At 61.0% G+C, this 21,902-nt stretch overlaps 2 protein-coding genes across 2 annotated transcripts; one reads left to right on the top strand and one right to left on the bottom strand.

The window, feature by feature from the left end:
• Nucleotides 1-2,136: 2,136 nt before the first annotated feature.
• On the bottom strand, nt 2,137-5,781 carry LOC308048450 (uncharacterized protein; the record flags this gene model as incomplete). The annotated part of the gene is made up of 14 exons (XM_080357608.1): nt 2,137-2,424; nt 2,524-2,730; nt 2,849-3,057; nt 3,257-3,346; nt 3,444-3,580; nt 3,750-3,835; nt 3,913-4,137; nt 4,212-4,315; nt 4,396-4,553; nt 4,636-4,727; nt 4,809-4,979; nt 5,122-5,281; nt 5,359-5,519; nt 5,590-5,781. The coding sequence occupies 14 exons, from the start codon at nt 5,779-5,781 to the stop codon at nt 2,137-2,139; spliced, it is 2,280 nt and encodes a 759-aa protein (XP_080213734.1).
• Nucleotides 5,782-7,916: 2,135 nt separating this feature from the next.
• On the top strand, nt 7,917-13,200 carry TRAPPC3 (trafficking protein particle complex subunit 3). The gene is made up of 5 exons (XM_080357554.1): nt 7,917-8,051; nt 10,600-10,697; nt 10,864-10,963; nt 11,194-11,376; nt 11,541-13,200. The coding sequence occupies exons 1-5, from the start codon at nt 8,010-8,012 to the stop codon at nt 11,658-11,660; spliced, it is 543 nt and encodes a 180-aa protein (XP_080213680.1). The 5' UTR covers nt 7,917-8,009; the 3' UTR covers nt 11,661-13,200.
• Nucleotides 13,201-21,902: the final 8,702 nt, after the last annotated feature.

The following is a 21,902-nucleotide window of genomic DNA, read 5'->3' as shown; positions in this document are numbered from 1 at the left end:
ACGTGAGCCTTAGTCACCATCAGCAGCCACCCCCATTGCTGGGGCGAGGGTTTCGCTCCCACACATCCCACCCTGCCTCGATAACAGGCAGATAACAATAGGCCTCCCCCACTCCCCGGGTAGGGGCAGAGGCCTTGGCTCAGCCCTGTTGGGGGATGAAACTCCTCTTGGCCTTGTAAGAAACAGGGGTGGGCCAGGAGAGTGGCTGCGGTCCCTGCCCCATGCAGCATCCTGGAGCAAACGCACCCTGGGCACGGGTGTCTGTATGCTCCAGCAGCACCCATCAGAGATGCCTGGTTATGGGATGATGTCACCGCAGGGCCAGGAGATCCCCTGACACCCCTTCTCCCTCGCCTACCAGGCAAACAGGTTTCCTGAAATCCCAGCCCTCTCCTGCAGAAGCGTGTTCCTCTGACTCAGGGGAAGGGGAGCGGGCTCCCCTGCAGATGAGGTGGCCCCATTCTGTGCCACTGCAGGGTGGCTGCTCCTGCAGCACCCCCAGTGCGGGCAGTGATGCTGGGGGCTCCTGCCAGCCCAAGTCGATGGGCTTATACAACACACAGAGCATCGATCGATCGTTCTGCTGCAGGCAGAGCCTCACCGCGTCGGGGTTCCTGAGAACAGCCGCCTTCCCGCACTGATGGAAAATCCGATGAGCTCATGATGATCATGCTGCCCGGCACCAGCAGCTGCGCGCCCAGAGCTCCCCGCGCTCCTCAGCCCCTCGCACACGGGGCAACGCCGCCATGGCCACGGGAGGGGGCTGCACCCAGTGGGTTGGGGCTCAGCTGTGGCTCTAACCCCTGCAGTCTGCCCAGTACCTCACCCAAATGCTGCGGGGGAGCCAACGGGGGCCGAGCACCCCAAAAGTCCCACTGCCCCGCCAGCACGAGCCGGCACTGCAGGAGGCTGAGTTCAAAGGGATGAGGACGGCAAACAAACCCTGCCGACATCTCTGGGCAAAGTACCGCGGGGGACATCTCATCCTACCTGCTCCCCACCCCTCTGCCCCACACCTCCCTCCTCCATCCCCAGGACTTTGCCCCTGCCCCAGGCTCCACGTGGGCAGTTTCAGTGTCCACGCAGGGCCAGCACTGAGCACGGTACCATGGCCAGGAGGGCTGATCTGAACCCCATCCTCTCAAAATGCTCCAGCTGACCCCCACTAGCCATGGGACAGTGACCCAGCAGGAAGCTGGGGGTGATAATCTGTCCATGCATCCTGCCCCAGAGCTCAGGGGTGCGGTACCAGCCCATCACCGGTGACACACTGAGGCAGCCACCAGCCCCCAAATATCTTGCCATGGGGGCCGGCATCATGGCCAGCCGCAAAGCCCTGCTGCTGGAGGACGATTCCCCATGGGGGCAGGTGACAAAGAGGCCAGCGATGGGCTCAGCCCTGCCCTGCCCCGTCCTGCCACAGCCCTTGCCTGCTCTGTAATTATCCCAGGCCGCATCTGTAATTAGTGCCTGATGTCATGGTGTCAGGCCTGGGCAGCCCCAGCCCCAAAGGGCTGGAGCTACTGCTGACTTTGAGCTCCCCACATCCCCTGCCAGCATCGCTGCCAGATCCCTGTCCCAGGGCAGGGAGGGACAGAGGGGTCCCTGCGGCTCCTGCCAAGGGGCTGAGCACCGTCCTGGGCAGGCGGCTCTCAAACCCCGAGCGCTGGCGGCAGGAGGGGACCCTGGGGTGACGTCAGGGGAGCAGACGCAGCAGCACTCGTGTACACCGGGGTGCACATGGGTCTCCCCCCTGTCCCCTCAGCCCAAGGGCTGGGTGCCTCCCCATGGATGGACAGCACTGCCCTGCCCAGGGCTTTTGCCCTTGTCCCCATCTGCTGCAGCCCCACACCCCACTCAAGCTCCACGTGTGCGGGCCAGTGACGCCTGTGGCTCCCGCTCTATTTATAGCTGCTGGGCTGCTCCAGCGCATTCCCGTGCTGGGGGCAGGGGACCAGCAGTGCTGCCTTATCCCCAGGAGGGTGGGCAGGCCTGGGCCCCATGGCAGGCGAGCCAGCCCGGTGACACAGCCACTGCGGAGCAGCACCCGGCACTTTATTGCGAGGCGAACCACCGCGCTCCCCGCAGCGCATGCAGCCACCGCGCACCCCTTCCCTTCCACCGTCACCCCCACCTCTAGCACCCGCGCAGAGGCCGGGCTGCACCGGTGACGCTGAACCATGCGCTCAGCACCTCTGAGGGCACCCGCGTCTGCTGGCCCGGCTGCTGCCCGCCGGCAAAGAGGGTGAAGGCACCAGGCTCCAGGTGCCAGCCCTGTGCCCAGACGGCGCGCTGCTCCGCTGTCACCTGGAAGAACAGCTTGGTCTCTCGGCCGGCCGGCACAGCCACGCGGCGGAAAGCCACCAGCTGCCAGCGGGGCACCGGCACGGACGACTGCTCCCACCGCAGGTACAGCTGCACCACCTGCCCGGAAAGATGGGAGTCAGCACCAACAGGACTCCCCTGCTGTCCCCATGGCAGGGGGGGACCCTGGTTGCACCCACACCCCCACAGCCACATCACCTCCTCGCCGTCCCGCTGCCCTGTGTTCTGCAGCACCACGGACACGGAGAGGTTGGCACAGATGGGCAGCGCCGGGGGGCTCAGCACCAGGTCCCGGTACTGGAAGGTGGTGTAGGACAGCCCGTACCCAAAGGGGTACAGTGGGGGCTCCTGCCCATAGTACCGGTATGTCCGCCCCTCCATGGTGTAGCTCTCCATCGGTGGCACCTGCAGGATGTGGAGCGGGCTGGGTGGGCACAGCCAAGCATCAGCCCCATGTCCTGCGGCTCCCGCGGCCACTGAGGCAGGGAAGGGCTCCGGGTGCTGCCAGCTGCCCTGGCCTTACCTGCTGCATGCCCGCGGGCCACGTGGCCGGTAGCCTGCCAGCCGGGTTGGCCCCTGCCTCGCCCAGCAGCACCCTGGCGATGGCGAGGCCGGTGGCCTGCGCAGGGAAGAAGCATGCCAGGATGGCCCCCACGCCCTCGTGCGTCTGCGCCCAGCTCACATCCAGGGGCCCCGCGTTGAACAGCAGCAGGATGACGGGGCGCCCGGCGGCTGCAGGGACACAGTCGTCACCAAGAACCCCTCACCAGCGCTGCTCAGACAGCTCAGGGGGGCTCTGTGGATGGGGAACACCTGGGGGAGTTGTGGCCCTGAGCCCCAGCCCATCACCACCCCTCTGGGCTGGCCCTGACCCCTAGGACCCCAGCCAGCTCCCAGGTGCTGGTGGAGCTGAGCCCCACAGAGCCCCTACCTGCCTGCACCGCGTCCTGCAGCAGCTCCAGCTGGTGGCCTGGCAGGGACAGGTCACTCCGGTCCTTCCCTTCAGTCTCCACATCTATCCCTGCGTGGGGACAGGCAGGGGACAGCCCCTTGCACCCACCAGAGCATCGTGGATGGATGAGGGAGGATGGATGAGGACCCTTCCCACTCCCACCTACCTGTCCCCAGGCAGACCACCACCACATCGGCTGCCCTCACCGCCCCCACCACGTCTGCCTGCGAGTACGAATGGCACCGCGGCTCCCGGCAGCCCGCCGCCACGCTGACGTTGGCTGCCAGTGTCTCCAGCCCCCTCCTGCAGCAGGCGAGAGCAGAGAGCACAGGGGCTGCTGAGCCCCAGGGTACGGGCACCTTGGGGACACCCCAACTTGCCCCAGTCCCCAGCGAAGGGTCGAGTGGCTCCAACAGTAGCCCTGGGCAGTGCCCAGGACCGCGGGATGGACGGAAGCACCGCGCTGTCTCACCGGGGAGTGTAGATGTACCGCGGCTCTGGCACTGGCGCATAGTCCCCAAACAGCACTCGGGGGTTGTCAGCGAAGGGACCCACCACCTGCGGAGGGCAGAGGGGTGAGGGTGGGCACTCCCGGGTCACCGTGTCCCCTGCCCACCTCTGTGTACGGTACTCACCACAAGGCGCTGGCCACGCAGGTCTCGGGCCCGGAGGGGCAGCGTCCCCTGCACGTTCTTCAGCAGCACGAAGCTCTTGACAGCAGCTTCCAGCGAGAGGTTGCGATGTTCGGGGCTCTGCACGACGCTCAGGTCCAGGGTGCTGTAGGGATTCATAGCTGGGGGGTCGAACTCCCCCAAACGCATCCGTGTGTAGAAAAGGGGCCGGACCCGGTCACGCAGCATCTGCAAAGACCCCAACACTGACACCTCGGCTGTGCTTGGCGGGGGCAGCCCTGGCCCTGCTGCCCCCAGCTCACCTGCAGCGTGATGTTGCCCATGGCCAGAGCCTGGGGGATGTGCATGAAGACGTTCTTCCTCATGCCGTAGGAAAGCTCCAGGTTGCAGCCAGAGTCCATGGAGGCTGCCGCGCCAGAGAGAAGGGAAACCACCCGTCATGCCTGTACGGTTCGTGGGGACCCTGTGCCCGTCCCATGAGCTCACCGACCGCCGTCTCCAGGAAGGTGCGCGTGTAGTGGTGCCCCAGCATGATGAGCTCCAGGGCCCCCTCGTCGCTCACCACGTAACCCTCAAACCCCCACTCGCCACGCAGGATGTCCGTCAACAGCTTCTTGTTGGCGCAGGCAGGAACACCGTTGATCCTGTTGGAGAGCGGATGGGGCAGCCTGGCCAGCCGGGCACCAGCCACCCCGCGGGCGGCGTAGCCACCGCCATGCTCGGTACCTGTTGTAGCTGCACATGAAGCTGTAGGAGCCGGCACGCACGCACGCCTGGAACTGGGGCAGGAAGGTTGTGTGCCAGTCCCGCTCCAGCACCTGCAAGCGTCACAGCAGAGAGGTCAGTGCCCTGAGAGCCACCTGCTGTCCCGCGGCCCCACGACACCCCACGGCGCTCACCTTGGCATCAAAGCTGAGCCTGGAGACAGGGATGTTCTCAGGGCCCCCGTGCACGCTGAAGTGCTTGCAGCCGGCACTGGCCTTGATGTAGCGGGGGTGCTGGCCCTGCAGCCCCTGCACGAAGCTGCGGGCCAGCTCCCCGCTCAGGAACGGGTCCTCCCCGTAGGTCTCCTGGCCGAGGCGCCAACGAGTCACTGCTGGGACCCCCACCCCTGCAGCCAGCACCCCAGGGAGCTGCTGCCACCCTCCAGCCGGTCAGCCACGGTGCTGCATGACCTGATCCTGGCCCAGGGACACTCCCCCGTGCTGGCACCTGGTTCCTGCCCCACAGCGGGTGCCTCATGATATTCAGGACGGGGCTGAAGCAGCTGAGCCCTGTGTGGTCATCGTAGCGGCCGGAGGTGGTGAAGTCGTTGTGCTTGGCTCGCACCTCGGTGGCAGTGGCGTTGGCCACCCGGTAAATGAGCTCAGGGCTGCAGGGTGAAGCACGGGGGTGTCAGGGGATGTGGAGGTCCGTGTCCCGCACCCTGTGGGGTGCCAGTGCTGGTACCTGAAGGTGGCAGCAAGCCCCAGCGCCTGAGGAAAAGCCGTGGCCCAGCCAGGAGCCTCCGCATCGCCCCGCAGGCATTCGGTGTTCCAGTTGTAGGGCCCGATCCCCAGCCGCGGGATGGGGGGCGCGGGGCCGTTCCCCATCGCTCCTCCCCTCGCCACCTGCGGGCCAGCGGCGCTGCTGAGCGGGGGGTCCCGGGGGGGTCCCGGGGCCACCCCCGCCGCCCCTCACCTGCAGCACCATCTCGGCGGGGCTCAGCCTGCCCAGCAGGTCGTCCAGGCGGCGGGACCAGGGCAGCGTCGGGTCCTGGAATGGGAAGGGCTGCGGGCAGGCGGGTCCCAGCGCCGCGCACAGCAGCACGGCGGCGGCCCGGAGCCCCGCCAGCCCCGGCCCCGCCGCTCCCGGCCCGGCCCGGCTCGGCATGGCACGGCTGGCGTCCCGGCCCCCCGCTCCGCGGCCACGGGCGATGCGCGCAGCGGGGCGGGGCTCGATCCTGAGCCCACCGGACGGGGCGGGGCGGGCGATCCCGGTGCCGGGGCGCTGCGGGGCCCCAGCCGCGCTCCCCGCTGTCCCGGGGGAAAAGCGGCGGCACCGGAGCACCGTGCGGCCGGGCCCCAGCTCCCGTCCCCGGGCTCCCTGCGGGGGGAGGTCGCAGAGTTTTGGTTCTCAACCCTGGGACCTCCCGGCGTGGGCACGGCTGTGAGTGGGAAGTGGCAGAACTGCTCGGTGCAGCCAAACCGGCTCCCGGGATCACCCTGGCTGCAGCGGGGCTGGCAGGGCCAGGGGACGCAGTTCCCACTTGGGGCTGGGGACAGAAGTTGCCCCATCGCTGCTCCTTGTCCAGGATCTGAGACCCAGGGCAACAAGGGGAAGGTCCTTTGTTAGCACGCTGTGCTTTAACGAGAGCCACAGAGCCTAGTGCCAGCACAGGTCCCCTGTGTGCCCCTCGGTGTTCAGCCAGTTCAGCAGGATGGGACAGGGACCCATGTGGTGATGGGAGACCTGGTACCTCCAGTGGGCACCCACACACAGGAGCAGCCGCGGTGGCCATGGTGACACTCTCAGTGCCTGGGGCTGAGGCTCTTTGTCCCTGCAGCCGTGCTGCCCTAGTCCCACATGTGCAGCCTGGGGACACAGCGCAGGGCTGGGCGGTGGCTCCGGTGTGAGGATGCCGGCGGGGCTGTGGCTGGAGCTGGCACGTGTCCCGGCACCTGGCCAGGTGACTCCCCAGCCAGCGAGGGCCAGCGCTGTGCGTCCCGGAGCAGCACGTGCAGCTCGGGAAGCCGCCAGGCACGTGGCCATGTTTGCTCTGTGGCTTTTTCACACGGTCACTCCCATAAGACAAAGCATGTGGTGGCAGCCGGGGTTTGGCCTGGCACTGGGCAGCCCGGGCCCGTTACCTGCTGCAACAGCACGTGGGTGAGCTCACACCCCCGCTCAGGGGGCTCGTGCCCCCTCCAGCATCATGACCACAGGGCTGTGCACCATGTGCCATTGCCTGGATGTAGCTTCGCAGCTGGGACACGCACAGGAGGTGAGAGGAGAGCATAAAACAGCCATTTGCGCACTGGCACTTGCAGGCTGCTCCCCTGAGCTTTAGGGCTGGGACATGGGAGAGCACAGATAACTCAGCCTCTCGCTGGCATCGTGTCCTGCTCCTGCCAGGGATGGAAGTGATGCTGGCGGGTCCCCAGCCTGGATCAGCTTCACCAAATTCTGGTATCAGGCCTAGGGGCTCACAGCGCAGCGAGCAGGGGTTGCAGCCATGTAAGGAGATGGCAGCAGGACGGCTGCAGCCAGCGGGAGCCTGGCCGGCCCCTAAGCTCCCAGCGCTGCCGCTCGGCGGTGACGGCGATGGCCCAGCTGCTGGATTCCCGAGTAGCTGGCGTGGGGGTCCCGGTAATGGCTTCCCCTGCGCTCAGAGCACATTCTCGACCGGGCACGGAGCCCCTGCCGCATAGCGGGGCAGCAACCGGAGCTGGCTCAGCGACGTGCCTACAACAGAGAAACCAAATAAACCAACCACCGCGAGGCAGCGCCCAGCGGGGAGCAGAGCCCGGTGCGCTGCCGGTCGCACTGACTGGGGGGCCGGGGGCTCAGTCGTTGCTGCCCCGGGAACCGGGACTGGGCAGGAAAGGGCAGCGCGGGGCCGATGCGGCGGCAGAACCCGCCGGTTCGGGAACCCTCCCCACGGCCGAACCCTCGCTTTGAGACGCCGCTCCCGGTGGCCTCCCGGGGGAAGCGAGGACCGGGAGAAGCGCTCACGGCGGCCCCGGCGCCGGTACCGGTCGGGGAGACCAGCCCGTGCGGCGGGCGCGCCCCCTGGCGACACGCACGTGTGTCCGCGCACGCGTGTTCCCGCCCCGCGTAGCCCCACCTACCGGGAGCGGCGGTCAGGTGACACGCTTCGCCCTCCGGGATTTGTAGGCGCCTCCCCGTCACGTGACGCAGGCACGCCGGGACGCGCGGCCCCGCCCTCGCTGTCATTCGCGCGCACATGCGCACTGGGGCGGCCGCGGTGCGCTCTGGGGCTTGTAGTTCGGCGGAGCGGGCGCGGCGGCGCGGGCAGCGCGGCGCGGACTGCGAGTCCCGTGGTGCCCCGCGGCGCGGTGCGGGAGGCGGCGGGGCCGGGGAGCAGCGCGCCGGGCAGGATGTCGCGCCAGGCCGGCCGCGGCACCGAGAGCAAGAAAATGGTAACGGCGGCGCCGCGGAGCCGGAGCGGCCGGGCGGGGCCCGCCGATCGCAGGGCGCGGGCCCGGGGCGGGGGGTGCCGGAGGAGGCGCCGGCCCGAGCTGGCAGGCGGAGGCCCCGGGCCCGCCCGTGCCCGCCCGCCGCTGGGCCGCGCTGCCGCCTCGTCACGGGTGGGATCGGCGGGACCGGCCCCTCCGCCAGCACCGCCCGCGCTCCCGGGGCGCTGCAGGGGGACACCGGCCGCCCCTTCCCGCGGTCGGTTCGGCCTGGGGCGTCCGGGCCCGCGGCGGCTCTGCCGGAGCTCTGGGCGGCGCGGGGCGGGCGGGGCCGGGCGTGGGGAGCGGGCCGGGCCGCGGGAGTTCACCGTCAGGACGCGAAGCTTCTCTCGCGTCCCTCTCACCCGATCCCGCGTTATCAGCCCGGCTGAACCGAGGAAAGGGATGAAGAACCAAACCGCAGAACTGCGGCCTCGGCCTGGGTTCAGACTGATCGCATTCATTCATTTTTGGTGCTATGTCAGTACTTGAAAGCAAATAATAAAGATAAAACTGTTTTCTCGCCCCGCTTGGCCGTGCGGATGGGCTGGTTTGGGCTGAGCGGTGGCTCCTGCTTCCCCCCTGCACCGCGAGGGATTCAACTCCTTCCATACAGTGACTTTTATTTAACAAATTCGTATCACTTCATTAGTATTCTGACATCTTTTAGCCACAGAATGGTGCTATAGTGTTGAGGCTATACACTAGTCTGGAAGACAAAAAAGTATCGATAGTGGGAAAAGTACAGGGCATTTTAATTCCATTAGATGGACTGAAAATGAACAGTTTGTTTACAAATACCGATTTAGAAGTTTGCTTTGTTATAACGCTTTAAAGTTCCCCAAGTAGCAGCAATAACGATGGCCAGCGCTGGCTTTGCAGACTTTTGGGCTGATAATGGGAGGTCACGGCTTCATTTCCCAGTCACTGTCCTGGGCTGGGAGCAGCTGGGTTTCCTCCATCCATTCCCCTCACTCTCCCCAGCTGCCAAGTCCTTTCTTTACTAAAATGACTGAAATCCTCAAAAATAGCTTTTTTTTGCATGTTAAACTCTCTGCCTGTTGAGCTGAAGGAGACTTCTGCCTTGTCTTTCGCTCTTGAATGATGTGAGCTTGCACAACCTTTGTCTTTCCAAGAAAAAAGCAGAATTGTAAGTAAAAAAACCCCAGAGAATGGGTCAATTCTTTAGATGTGAAATTGGTCAAAAGCCCCAAGGAGCCTGACTGGTTCTTCCCACGTGTTTAAAGCCTTTCGGTAGCTCGTTGCTGTTGACCTCATGAATTAGGACAAGGCGGAATTCCCTCTGTCTTCTAACAAACCCAATTTGTATTTGTTGAATGCTGCTGTTTGGGAGTGGTTCCTCCCCGTGTTTGTCTTGGCTTTGTGTAAACTTGCTCGGAATGAAGTGTGATGGGTGCTGTCACTTAACTCTGATGTATGTTGTCTCTTTTCCCTTCCTTCCTGCCTCCTGCTCTCATTCTGTAGTACTGGTATTTGCCATTCATTTCACCTTCTGCATCTATGCATCTCATGGTAGGTGATAGGCTTTTAATCTGAGCTTAGACTCTCTGTAACGTTTCTGAATGCTAAAACTGAAAGCAGAAATAAATTATGGTGGTTTCGTTGTTCCTGAAAACACCTCCTTCATGTTCCGTGAAAAGCTAAAGCCGATTGTAGATTGTTGTTCCGCAGCCATTAGTGACCACGTTAATCACAGGTTTGGCATAACAGCTCCCCAGAAAACATGTGTTGACTTCAGGCTGGGGCTCGGTGGAGGTGGTGGCTGCGAGAGGAGACTCTTCCCTCCATGTTTTCTGCAAATCAGCTGTGCAGAGGGAAGCCAAGTAACTCCGACCCGAGCCAGGCACAGAAAGCAGCAGATGTGCCGTTCCTCTGCGGGGTCTGAGCGCTGATTGTAATGCAGGGCGCGAATCCTCTGCCTGGAGAACTTTCTAGGGACACATCTGTGAATGGAGAAGTGCTTTTTGTCCTGTTGAAAGGACCAGAAATGGAGCCTGACAAGTGTCGCTCGTTTGCAGTGTATCAATGAAGCACAGAGAACACACTTGGGCCACTCTGCACCTCGAGGTCAGTGGTTGAGGTGAATTCAGGTCCCTGGCAACTGCGCATTGTGGCCAGTGGCACACCAAGTGACCTGGAGGTGTCATTCCAGGTAACTGGGGATGTCCTCGTTAAAGCAGAGAGATGCTAATTGGCAGCTGATGAGAGTTGCTAAGAATGGCTACAGAGTGTGAGCAGCTTCTTGCTGTGTGTGCGGAGAGAGGGACAGAAAGAAAGCGCTCGGTCCTTCCTGGTTGGAGAGGATTCCACTTTCCAAGGAGAGCGAAGCTGCTTTGCCAAAATACGGGCTGGGATTCTCCTTCTTAAGCAGCAAATTCCTTTGGGCCAGCAGGTTTCTGTCCCCGCTCCGTGCCAATGGAAGCAGCTCTGGACAGATGCAGCAGTGCTCGGTTTGCTCTTTGCCTTGTGCTGAATCCCTTTTGCCTCTGTGCAGAACTCGGAGCTCTTCACGCTGACGTACGGCGCGCTGGTCACCCAGCTGTGCAAGGACTACGAGAACGACGAGGACGTCAACAAGCAGCTTGACAAAATGTAAGTGAATCTGCTGCTCTGGAGCCTTGTAGGGTGAATTTTAATACTGATATTTCTCAGATTATTTCTTTTTCCTCCTCCACTGTCTTCTTTTATAAGCATGAGCTGTCTTTTGAAAGCTGTGCTCATCCCCCTCTGTATTCATTGCTCTTTGGTACGTTCACAGGGGTTACAACATCGGCGTTCGGCTCATCGAAGACTTCCTGGCCCGGTCCAACGTGGGAAGATGCCACGATTTCCGTGAAACAGCGGATGTCATTGCAAAGGTAATTCTCAAAGGGTTTTGTCATGGTTTGCTGCTCACGGGGCTGTTCTGAGAGTTTGACTGAGATTTTGGGGGAGAAAAAGAGAGAATTAGGTGCCTGACTACTGCTGACTGGTGGGAGCTGGGAGAAAGGAGCGGTGTTTGCAGAACCCTTTGTAATTTTGCAAAGATCAAAGCTGTGCTGTTGCTTCATGGGATGCGTTCTTGTTCTTACTCTGCTTGACATACCAGATAGCATTTAAGATGTACCTGGGCATCACTCCGAGCATCACCAACTGGAGTCCTGGAGGTGATGAATTCTCCCTGATCTTGGAGAATAACCCCTTGGTGGACTTTGTTGAGCTCCCGGACAACCACTCGTCTCTCATCTATTCCAACCTGCTGTGTGGAGTGCTGCGAGGCGCCTTGGAAATGGTGAGCCCACGTCGCTCTTCCAGCGGGATAGATACAGGAATATCTGTGTGCGAGGAGGATGTAATCATGAAAATCAGAGCTTCCCCATTGCCTGTCGCCCTCAGAGTCCTTCAGCTGATTCTGTTAAAAGGGGAATAACAGCTCTTTCCTCTTCCCTCGCCCAGGTTCAGATGGCTGTCGATGTGAAGTTCGTCCAGGACACGCTGAAGGGTGACAGCGTCACGGAAATCAGAATGAAGTTCATCAGGCGGATCGAAGACAATCTTCCTGCTGGTGAAGAGTGAATTGTTTCTCCCTTTGGGACTGGAGGGGACCAGCTGGGTTTGGCCATTAGCTTTCCTCACAGATCTATAGGGATCTAGTGCCCCTGTACATGCAGACTGACTCACTAAGATGTTATTATATTCTTCTATTGTTATTTCCATCTTCTGTAGAAGACGATTGTCCGGTTGCTGTTTATTTCACAGGTTCATTCTGAAGCTTTTTCATAAGGTGATGTCTTTTTCGTATTCCCCTGGGGACTCTTTCAACACTCAGTTTCTAATTGTGACATTTGCTTGTGCAAGATCTACTGCTCAAACTCCAGAAGAGCTCCCGTCTCTTCAAATCTGAATTTTTCTTTTATCACTAGAATTGGAGACCAAGCTATGAGACCCCACTGATTTCAATGCTGTCCTTAAGGAGAGGTGTTTAAGATTCATTCATGTAGTATTTCTGTAGACCAAACTGGCTTCCCGCATTTGATTCTGAAGTTGCTCGTAAAATACAAGCTTGATACACAGGGGTGGCTTGGGAGGGCGATTTGAGCGCTGGTGCCTATTTGGGGAGGCTCTTTTTGCTGGAGAGCAGCGGCATCGCACAGCACCGGCGGATTCCCGAGGTCCCAGCGCCCTGCGCCTTTCCGCAGATTCTCTTCCCCAGCAGCCTCACGACTCCCCTCTTGGAAGAGACCATTAAATCGCAAAGGAGCAGCAGTAAATATTTGAAGTGGAGAGAAGGAAAGAGCGGATAAAATACCATCGGTGTTCTACAGCGTGTACGGCCACGGGGCGAGTCCACGGAATGAGAAACAGAGCTCAGAGTAACGCCTGGGAGGTGTTAAATGCGTTTCAGTAAGTCGAGTCTGTTCCGTTAGGGTGTGTAAACGCTGCGCAGCGTGGAGGTGGTGCTGGGGGTGTTCTCACAGATGTTTAGGCTGCAACAGAATTTCCCGTTACTGGAGTTGGCAGGCTGCGGCAGGCTGTAGCACCTGCTGCTCTGTAAAATAAATACGCCAAGTAATGTATCTCAAAAAGCAAGATGCTGGAAAATCAACTTCCTCTGCCATCCCATTCAGCCAGAAAATGCAGCCAGACGTTGTTTCTCAGATCACTTTACATAGCATGAAGGCTCAGACCTGCAGAGATGATCAGGAGCTTAGAGCCGACGGCTCTTGCTGTCTTCCCCGGAGCCGGGACTCGAGTACCTTTGTAGGTTTGTGCCGGAGTGTGAAGTGAAAGAGAGAAAGCTGCCGCTTGTTTAGGTTCTCCGGGTAAATGTTGCTCATCGGAACGCTGCATAGCTCACACCGTCCCTTTCTTTCACCCAAATAAGTCCCTTTGGTGGGTTTGGGTGCCCCGTGTGATGTGTCCTGTGAAGGGGCAGAGCTGCTGCCGAAGCAGCCGGGGAACACCGGAGGAACCGCGGTGGCTGGTGGGTTTTGCAGGCAGAGGTGCCGCGCGGTCACATTGCAGAGGTGAAAAAGGTCTGTTGTTTCTCATTCTTGACCATTATAAGTCATCCTAAGGCTGCGTTTTAAAAGCAATTGCATTAAAGGAATCCCGGTGTCAACTCTTTGATTTCCTCTTGCCTTTTTTTGTTCGGTGACGTGGGTGCTGGCACGAGCAGCGGCTGCGCGGGCTGGCAGGGCGACGGCAGCGCTGCACCAGGAATGCGGCTCCCGGCGCGGGTGAAAGCCTGAGGGAAACGTGCCCCACATTCAGCGCATGGTGGGACTCGGGGCTGACGGGCCGCGCTGGGACAGCAGCCGGCGATGTCTGGTTGGGGACTGGCCTTTTGCTGCCCTGTGCGTTGACACGAGCAGGGACTTGCTACCCCAGCGCAAGGCAGAGGATGGGGAAGCAGCGGCTTTTGCAGTGAAGTGGCGTTTTCTCTTTGGCTGGAGCTGGTGAGCATCACGTGCCAGGCTGGCAGCAAGAGCCAAGCTCGTCCCCACAGAATGTCCCCAAACAGCTCTGACACCCCCTGGCTCCTGGGACGGGCTCTGTGTCCCTGGGGGAGGGAGGCCCCATGTCCTTGCTGAAGCTGCAACTAAAAGGGGTTATTTTGCAATGCTCAGCTCACATCGGAGCCTTTCCCCTCCTTTGGTGACCAAGGGAACGTGTGTCCCCACGGGGAGCAGGTCCCACTGCTGCCCCCTAGGAGTGACAGTGCTGTGCAGTCATTTGCTGGGGCAACTGAGCCAAAACCAGCCCAGACCCTTTGGAAGAACAAAAAGCAAAAATTGCATTAAGTAAATTAAAACTGTCTACTACCGAGCAGCTCATTGTAGACAAGGGAGAATATGCAAAAAGCTCTGTTTGAGACCTACTAAATATTACCATGTGCTGTTTATGGGAAACAAATGGGGAAAGGCATGCTGCATCAATAAAGCCAACATGGTTGGAGTTGGACTCCAGCCTTTCCACGGCTCGAGGTTATTGAATACCCTCTGCTTTCATGTGGCGCCAGGCCTGACCCCTGGACACATACCGCGCAGGGGAAAGTTGACTTGTGGGAATAATAGACATTCCTGGGGAGCGATTGAACCTGGCAGGGAAAGAGGCGACTTCCAGCCTTTCATATCTCCGTGCGATATTGGAGATGACAATAGCGACAAGTCAAGGGGGGGACATGGGGTGGGAGCGATGCTGCAGAACCTGGTGGTGCATGGGGTGACCCCCCACCTATACTGGGTGCCCGGCCAGCCTGGCCCCACCTTGACGGCAGCAGAGGGACTCTACATTGCCCAGACCGGGGTTCCAGCCACGGTGCCGCATCCCAACCCCATCCTGGGCTCCCAGAGCAACGCGTTGCAGCAGCTTTAGCTGCCGCGGTGCCCGTGGTGGGTGGAAAGAGCTTCTCCAGCCCTCGCCTTCCTCCAGCACTGGTTCCTTCCACGGGACAGTGGGGCTTTGTCTGCTGTCCTGAGGGTGCACACTGGTGGGACCTGAGCCCCACGTGTGACTTGCCAGGGTCTAGCTTGAGGGATAAACCTGTTCACCCCCACAGTGCTCCTGCTCCCAGTTGCTCACACCCTCGTGTCTGCCCACAGCATCTTCTCCCCTCACCAGTGGGAAGCACCTGCTCCTGCCACCTAAACTGTGAGCGGGTGGCAGCCCTGGGCACCGTCCCTTTGTCCCTTTGCAGGCCCCCTGGCCCAGCACCCACTGAGGGGCAGGGACGGTGCCGGGAGAGGAGCCGGGACGGGGGAATCTCTCCGGGAGGGAGCGTTTCCGGACCGGTGTCCTCATTGCCGGGGCAGCTCCCACAGCTTTCAGCCAGATGTGCTTGGCCGGGGTGCCGGGTGCTTGCTGAGGCTGTGCAGAGGATGTTTCACCCACCAGGGCTTGTGCGCCAGGGACGGCAGCTCCTCGGGACAGGCTGGCACCACCCGCTCACAGCTCAACAAACGGCCCCCCCAGAGCCCCACACGCCCGGGATGCTCAGCCCCAGCCCCTCGGGGTGCTCCAGCCCCACATTGAAGAGCTGTTGACCACCAGCAGCACCGGGGCCAGGTGAGGATGCTTGGGGTGGGGAACAGACCTGTCCCCACATCAGGGCTGCCAGCTCTGGCAAACCCAGCTGAGTATCTCCCCACACTCGACACCACATGAATGTGTTCTCTGCCTGATAAGAGTCGTGACAAATTTGGGTGCATGGATGCTTTTATAAACCTTCCCAGGCTGCAAAGCATGTTCAGCTGATCCAGGCAGCTTGCAAAACCCTTCCCCAAGGCACAGCCACGCTGCACAGCCACTGCCCTGGCCCAAACATGGTTTCCGAAGCCGGGACTGCCCACTGGCAGCAGTGCCAGGTCAGGGCAGCCGTTTGGTGATGCTCCTGCAGCATCCCTTGCCAGGGCCGAGGAAGAGGAGGAGGTGTCTGCTGCTTGGCTGCAGCACACGAGAGCTGCCCCAGCAGAGCTGCTTGGAACTCTGCCACATTTTGGCGGCATTTGATATTTTGGGTGAAGGGAAGGAGGCTCCATTGTTCCTCTTGTATTGTTTTGTGTTTCCTAAGTGGGACAGGCACCCTCCTCCCTTGCTCTGCCCGGCTGCAGAGCTGGTCCAGCCCTTTGAAAGTCAGCTCCGCACTGAAGGATTCTGTTAAAGCGCTGGGCGATGGAAATGCAGAAACATCCCCGTTCCCAGACACAGACTGGCCGCAGCTCATCTCTGTATGCTCCTTCCCTCCGCACCCATCCAGGTCCGTGCTCACGGTGCTTCAGTTCCATATGCAACAACAGATCATGCCAAACTGTGATGGGAACAGCCCTGGGTGACGGTGTGACCATCCTTTCCACCTTTCTCCCTGTGCTTTTGCTGCTCTCGCTTTCTCATTCCGCTTCGCACAACAAAACCCCAACAATTAAAACCACAGCTGCTCTGGTCCCACAGCAGCATCCCCGTCCCCTCCAAAGCCGTGCTCTGTGCCCGGCAGTGTGGGATGCGGCACGGGGACACAGCCCCTGCGGGGCCGGGCTCCATCCAGAACGGCGCTGGGGTCCCGCAGGGTGGGATACAGCCCATGCAGCCCTTTTACACACTGAACACTGAAGCCAGAAACAAAGACCCTGTGGAGAGCAGAGGAGCACCAGCCCAGCCTTTCCGACTTTCTGCAAAAGGTACAAGATTTCCAAGGGTCCCCCAGGTCACATCCCCGACCCTGTCCCCACTGTGGCGAGCAGCTTGTCACGAGCAGGACAGAACCAGGTGCCTGGATGGCCAGGAATTGGCCGCAGTCGAGTTTTCCAAGTGGTTCAGTTAATGGAGAGAGGAGCATAATGATTTGAAAGTTTAAAACCAATCCCATGCCCGAACGAATCAAAGCCCCAGACGTTCATCTCAGCCCTGGGATCCCGTTGGCTTCTCCCTGCCCATCACGCGCGGGCAGTGGAGACGGGGGAGCTCACTTGGCGAAAGTGTTCACCAGAACAATGTCTCTTTTTTCAGCAAAAAAATATTGATTTTATTTTAATTAGCGCTAGCGCTGACATCCAACAGCTCAGAGAGAAGTTGCTGAGCACAGGGCCGGCTCTGCTCCGGGCTGTGGCTCCACATCCCCATCCCAGCGCCGGGCAGGGAGCTCCCCAGGGCCATCCCCGTGCCCCAGCTGGAGCCAGCGGCTGCCCCAGGGCCAGCGCCAGCACCGCGGCCTCTTGCCCAAGCTCCCCGGCCGCAGCGTTATTGCTCCCCCGGTCCCGCAGCGGCGAGCCATTGCTGGGAAGGCACTTGAGCAAGATGCCACCGAGGAGCCGGAGGGACATCCCCCATGGAGGAGAAAAACCCAGCAGCTTCCTCGAGCACAGAGAACCGAAACAACCCGGTGGGACCTCTGCCTGTCCGGCGCAGAGGAGCCTGGAGGGAGCAAAGAGGCAGCAGGGCTGCCCTGGGCTGCAGCATCCCCGTGCCCCTCTCTCCAGCATCCCCTGGGCTCCTGCATCCCCTGCTCTCCTGCATCCCCAGGCTGCAGCATCCTGGCCGGGCAGGGTGCAGGTCCCGTGCCGCGGGTGCCGGGGAATGGAGCGTTAACCTGGGCAGCCGGGCTGGGGAGCAGAGCCCAAGGAATGAGGAAGCCGAGGAGTGGGTACCCGGAGTGGAAAGGGCTTGGCACAGGCTGTGGAAAATGGAGGCCTAGAGAGATGTGACAGCAGGCTGGCCGGGCTGGGAGTACCACACAGGCGCATTTAAGCCTTCAAGTCTGCCATTGTTCTCCCCTAATTATTCCCACTCCCCGAGTATTACACCCCATAATTCAGGAAAGCTGAGTAATGGAAGAAACAACAGCAATTTTAATCTCTCAGTACCGGTGGTCTCCACCAAAAAAATGCTTTCAAGAGCTCTGCGGTTGCGACTTCCTCGGTTTGGTGGGCAGTGGAGGGGAGGGAGAGCACGGCCACCGGCCCCCGGTGCTCAGCTGGGACCAGAGGTGATGGGGGAGCGGGGATAGGACCACGACCTTCCCCTGGATGGTGGGGAGGAACATGCTGAGTGCCAGGAACATCCCTGCCAGGTACCACGTGAGCCCTGTGCCGGCAGTCGGGGGGTTTGGGGTGATGCTGGCTGGTGGGGGGCAGCCCCTCGCCCCCCATGGGCTCAGCTGCGCTGGGGAGCACCGGAGCGGGTAAGGCACCCGGCTTGCAGCACCAGCGCTTTATCTTCTGCTCCGGGCTAGACCATAGAGAAGAGAACTGGGCGTCAGTTTTTGGTCAAAACATGTTTTCCTTAATGGGAACTGGCTTTTGGGAAAGGAAATTCTGGTCTCCTAGAAATGCTCTTGTTCTTCGACAAAGCCACCACGGGTTTATTCCCTGGGGATGGAGCTCTGGGTAAGCACGCTGCTGCATCAGCCAGACCAGGCAGCCATCGCACCCTCCATCCCCAGCTCTGAGATCAGGAGAAACACCAAAACAAGCCCAGGTCTGCAACACAGCCGCTAACCTGTCACAAATCACACCGACCCTTTTCCCTTTGGTTTGAAGTTTCAGCAAGAACAATGCCCAGGCCAAATAAACAGCAAACCAGCTCCCAGAGCCAGGCTGAGACCTGTCGTACTGAGGAGCTCATCACACCACAGCCAAGGGGACAGAGCCAGTGGTTTGGGGACACAGTTTAGCATCACTTCCCAGCAGCTGATCTGTAGTTTCAGTGACCCTATGCTCAGCTCCCTGTTACATTTAGCAAGGCTTTGTGTGCGGTTGCATCCTCGCCCCAGTTATGAACCTGGGCAGCATCCCTCAGAGCTGCGCAACAAGCCACCAGCACCAAGGGACAGGTCACTATGCAGTCACCTGTTAGGGTGAAACCTAATGACACATAGCTCGATCTGCCACATCCTTGAGCGTTGCCCCTTGGCACGTCCCAAAGGCCCCTGAGGTCCCCGAGCACCGCAGGTGAGGTGGGACGAGGTGACCCGGAGGTGGCCGTGCTGGCGGCAGCGGGACGCGCTGCCTCTGTGTGGTCTGCAGCCATCTGGATGTACTTACAGCAATACTGCAGCAATTGCGAAAAGATCAAAAATCTTCAGGCCAACCTTGATTCCCATTGCATTTTTTGCATTTTTGAGGACTCGACTCTAAAACCTGACAGCGGGGAGGGGTGTTGCTGTGCAGCCCGGGAGCGTTTGCGGCACTGCCAGACTCCTAGAGGGATGCCCTGGCATCGCTGCGGGACCCCAGGGAACAGCCCCAAGGAAACGCTCCTCCACTGGTCCTTTGTACCCAGTACACAGAGCCAGCCCTGTTTCTGCTGGAGGGGGACAAGATCCCTGAGCAGGGCCCTGCAGCGCCCCGGGGCTCCTGCTCGCAATGACAGGAGGGGACATTTCAAGTCTTGCCATTCCTGGGGCCAAGGAAGACGCCAAGAAGTGATCAGCACCCACGCCTGCCCACAGCAACGCCATTGGGGCTTCAGGTGCGCCATGGCATGGCTGGACCTGGCCGTTCGTCCACCCCAGCATCACAAGGGGCTCCGTCTCACCCTGGCCCAAAGTTTCCAGCTGCTCCAGTCCCCCCAGCAAACAGAGGATGAAGCGAACGTGCCCAAAACCGCCGCCAGCACCCACCTGTGTCCATGGGTCTGTCCAGCCCCAGAGCCAAGGGCAGCAGCAGCCACATCTCTGTGTCTGCAACGGATTAAGGACAGGTGTCAGGGGGTAGCAGCAGAAAGTCCACATTAACTAACTTACGTTAATTGGGCGAGGCTCAGCCCTGCACATCCCGCAGCAGGCACAGGCAGATGCCTCAGCAGAGCCCCAGCTGGCACGGTGTCCTGCTTGGGGCAGCCTGCCCTCAAACAAGCTGGCAGGCTCTCAGCTTTATTGTTGTAAGAGCAGATGAAGGAAAAGACCCTTCTCCACCCCACACTTCCCCCACCTGGCCCCAAGTGTCTGCAGAAAAGTCTCCGTGTTGGTTTTGGGCTGGGATAAAAGCCAAGCTGCGCTGGCTGTTGCGTCACCTTGCTCAAAGTTGGGGGTCACGGCAGAGCACCTGGCTTTGTGAACGGGGTGGGGGTCCCTCCCGGGACAGGGGCCTCGAGGGTTTTCCAGCATGCTGGATCCCCTGCTGAGGGCAGAGCGCGATGCTGCTGCGGCCGCTGCCCAGCCCAGGCTCAGCCCTGCCTGCCTGCGGGAGCCCAGGGCTGCTCCTGCGCTAGGCACCAGCTCTGAGCCGGGCTGGAAGGCAGCATCACGACAGCCCTGCAGAGAAACAGGCAAAGAACCCCCAGCAGCCCAAGGAGAGACCCCAGCAGCAGTATCCCCACCTTGCTCAGCAGCAGCCTGAACCATGCAAAGAGCTCTAGGGTGGGCCTTTGGCTCCCCACATAGCCCCCAGCTGAGGAGAGCTGTCAGCCCCAGCTGTGCCCCAGCCCCAGCTGTGCTCTGCCTGTACCCTGCCCATGATTGCTCTGCCTGCACCCTGCCCTGGCCAGCACGGCACCCCCAGAGCCTTGTCCCACCCCCTGACACCAGCCTTCATGCGCCGATGTGGAGGGGGATTTTACCCCTGGGCATGGAAAGGGTTAAACCTCCTCCTCTTTCTCCCCAGTGCCCAGTATTTGCCCCTTGGGTTGCCCACGGTGGTGAGCATTCCCACTCTCTGTGCCACTGCCCTGCACATGTACACATGGCCTCGGCACGCTCACCTGGGACAAAAGCTGCTCAGAGAGGTGGCAGCCCCGGTAATTGGGTAATTAGTCATTACCTCGGTCCTTCTGGCAGCCTGGCCAGGGCGGTGAGGGGGAGGTGGGCGCCCACTCCCCTGCCCATCCCTGCCCGCTGGCTGAATGGTTCAGTCATTACCGGAGTGGGGCTCGTTTGGCGTTTCCCTTGCGCCGCCTGGAAAGGGGCCACTTACTGTTTTACAACTAAAATAACAAATTATTTCATAGAGGGCTGGAGCTGCCGGGAGCTCTCAGGCTGGTCGTGGTGCGGCACAGCTCCCGCACCCCCCGGTGCTGGCACATGCCTGGGGGTCCCCAAGCTGTGCCCCCGTGGTTCCCACCAGCACAGGCAAAGGGGCACAAGTGACGGAGAAGGAGGAAGGGGAGCACCAGAGACAAGGGCTGCCATGTCCCTACAGTCACCTGTCCCTGTCGGTGCTCACTCTTGCCATGGGGACCCCATTCCCCGGCCATGCTCGGGGACCCCCAGCCCCACAGCTGACTCTCTGGGTGGGGGACAGGCTCCGTGCGGTGCTGGGGGCTGCAGCAGCCCCGGCCCCTGGCACGCCGGGCTGGCATCTGCATCCTGCAGCCCTGCCTGCCCGGCAATGCCACCTCCCCGGGCGCCCGGCTTCCTGCGCTGTGCCCCCGCTTCCCTGCTGGGGAAGGCGCTGGGAACCAGCCCAGGCCCCCGCTCCCCTGCCCTGCCCTCCGGAGCTGCTCACGCACTGTCTGGCCTGGCAGCCGGTTCTCGGGGTGCCGCAGGATGCAGCCCCGTGCTGGCACCCATTGAGCATGGCCCTTTCCCCAGAGCGACCTGCTGACAGCCCCGACAATAGCGTGGCGGATAAAAATCATAAAGCAACAAGTGCACTTCCCTGGGCTGTGCCCCACTGTGGCTGCCCGACCCTGAGCGCCCAGCCTGGGGCTGGGGGTGGGAGCCGAGCTGGGGGGTGCCAGGAGCCTGGAGCCCACCAGGACCTGAGCTTTGTGCCTCTGCTCCGCCGGCCGGACCTCCTCGGAGAATGACCCCCATAAAACGAAGCAGCAGCTGTTTGGTGGATAATAAAACATTATTTTTTTTTCTCTTTTACAGCTAGTTTACTGCATAAATGTTTCAGCAGCACAGCAGAGCACCAGCAGCAGCAAACCGCCTCTCATGCTGCTGCATGCTCCAGGTGGGTCACGGGACCTGCAGGACCCTCGTCCCGTGGGATGGGTCCCCGGCGCCCATGGAGCAGTGTGCAGACTGCAGCACTGGTGCGGGAATGGTGTGGGGAGGAGGGATGCAAACTGGGCAGTGATAGCAGCTGGACAAACCTGCTCCCGACAGCTCCTCTCCTGAGCCACCCCCCATCCAGGGGTCACCCCGGGACGGAGCAGCACCCGGGACCCAGGGACCCTGCTCCCCCTCGGCTCTGGAGGCAGATTTACCAGCTCGTAGCCAGGGGTGTTTATGGTGGGCTGGAATGAGCGTCTCCAGTACGTGACTAATTTACAACGTGCCAATGAGGGGATTTATTCCCAACTCACTGTCAGTGAATTAATCACAGTGGCCATGGAAAAGCACAGGGAGAGGCACCTGGGCAGGAGGGTGGCGGGGGG

Source organism: Nesoenas mayeri, assembly GCF_963082525.1.
Source record: "Nesoenas mayeri genome assembly, chromosome: 21".
Classification (NCBI taxonomy): Eukaryota; Metazoa; Chordata; class Aves; order Columbiformes; family Columbidae; genus Nesoenas; species Nesoenas mayeri.
Note: the sequence above shows the minus strand (reverse complement) of the source record. Positions and strands in the feature narration are given on the sequence as shown.